This window comes from Eimeria mitis, genomic scaffold (assembly GCF_000499745.2).
Source record: "Eimeria mitis Houghton genomic scaffold, Emh_scaff5955, whole genome shotgun sequence".
Classification (NCBI taxonomy): Eukaryota; Apicomplexa; class Conoidasida; order Eucoccidiorida; family Eimeriidae; genus Eimeria; species Eimeria mitis.
In genome coordinates this window covers 982-2,725 of record NW_013574187.1, presented here as the reverse complement: position 1 = coordinate 2,725, position 1,744 = coordinate 982, and the positions used below count along the sequence as shown (strand labels likewise).

The 1,744-nt window shown below is 55.7% G+C and overlaps 1 protein-coding gene across 1 annotated transcript; it reads right to left on the bottom strand.

Annotated features, from left to right (window-relative positions):
* Positions 1-206: 206 nt before the first annotated feature.
* EMH_0085080 (uncharacterized protein) lies at positions 207-1,541 on the bottom strand (the record flags this gene model as incomplete). The annotated part of the gene is made up of 4 exons (XM_013500852.1): positions 207-329; positions 428-834; positions 914-1,175; positions 1,371-1,541. The coding sequence occupies 4 exons, from the start codon at positions 1,539-1,541 to the stop codon at positions 207-209; spliced, it is 963 nt and encodes a 320-aa protein (XP_013356306.1).
* Between the last annotated feature and the right edge of the window lie 203 nt (positions 1,542-1,744).

The following is a 1,744-nucleotide window of genomic DNA, read 5'->3' as shown; positions in this document are numbered from 1 at the left end:
GCTGCTGCTTTACTGCGACGGAGCGCTAAGCATCCACAGCGCAGCATTGACAGCATGCAGCAGCAGCGCCAGCAGCACCAGCACCAGCAGCAACAGCAGCAGCAGCAGCAGCAGCAACAGCAGCAGCAGCAGCAGCAGCTGCTGCTGCTGCTGTACTCTGAAAAGGCGCTACGCGCTTCATTGATAACCAGCTGCTGCTGCTGCAGTTACTGCTGCAGTTGCTGCTGCTGTTGCTGTTGCTGTTGCTGCTGCAGTTGCTGCTGCAGTTGCTGCTGCTGTTGTTGTTGCTGTTGCTGCTGCAGTTGCCGCTGCAGTTGCTGCTGCTGTTGCTGCAGCAGCCGCATTGCTTTGAAGAAGCCCCAAGCACCCAGAGCGCTGCATTGACCGCATGCAGCAGCAGCAGCAGCAGCAGCAGCAGCAGCAGCACCACTTGCTGCTGCTGCTGCTGCTGCTGCAGCATTGAACTGAGGAAGACCTCAGCATCCAAACGGCTGCATTTATTGCATCTTGCAGCAGCTGCTGCATCTGCTGCATCTACTACTGCTGCTGCTGCTGCTGCTGCTGCTGCTTCCGCCCCATCTGCTGCTGCTGCTGCAGCAGCAGCAGCAGCAGGAACTGCAGCAGCAAGATTACTTGGAGGGAGCAGTAAGCATCCACAAGGCAGCATTAACGACATCTTCTTTGCTGATGATTCCGCCGCATCTGCTGCTTCTGCTGCTGCTGCTGCTTCTGCTGCTGCTTCTGCTGCTGCTTCCGCCCCATCTGCTGCTGCTGCTGCCCCATCTGCTGCTGCTGCTGCTGCTGCTGCAGCAGCAGGATTACTTAGAGGGAGCACTAAGCATCCACAAGGCGGCATTGACAACATCTTCTTTGCTGATGATGTTATCCTCTTTCTCTGCTGTTTCTGCCGCACCTTCTGCTGCTGCTGCTGCTGCTGCTGCTGCCCCATCTGCTGCTGCTGCTGCTGCTGCAGCACTACTACTTAGAGGGTGCACTAAGCATCCACAAGGCGGCATTGACAACATCTTCTTTGCTGATGATGTTATCCTCTTTCTCTGCTGCTTCTGCCGCACCTTCTGCTGCTGCTGCTGCTGCTGCTGCTGCCCCATCTGCTGCTGCCCCATCTGCTGCTGCTGCTGCTGCTGCTGCAGCAGCAGGATTACTTGGAGGGTGCACTAAGCATCCACAAGGCCGCATTGACAACATCTTCTTTGCTGATGATGGTATCCTCTTTATCTGCTATTTCTGCCGCATCCGCTGCTGCTGCTGCTGCTGCTGCTGCTGCCCCATCTGCTGCTGCTGCTGCTGCTGCTGCTGCTGCAGCACCACTACTTAGAGGGAGCACTGAGCATCCACAAGGCCGCATTGACAACATCTTCTTTGCTGATGATGTTATCCTCTTTCTCTGCTGCTTCTGCCGCACCTTCTGCTGCTGCTGCTGCTGCTGTCCCATCTGCTGCTGCTGCTGCTGCAGCAGCAGCAGCAGCAGCAACTGCAGCAGGATTACTTAGAGGGAGCACTAAGCATCCACAAGGCGGCATTGACTACATCTTCTTTGCTGATGATGGTAGCATCCTCCAGGGAGCGGGCGTAGGGGGTGGGGATGTCTTTCGTGCACAGCCGCACGGGCGGAAGCAATAAACTCTCGTAGCAGTTCTCCACCACCTGTGTTTTTTTTTATACACACAAATATATATTTATTTTGTTTTTTTTCTTTTTGGGTTGGGGTGGGGTGGGGTGGGGT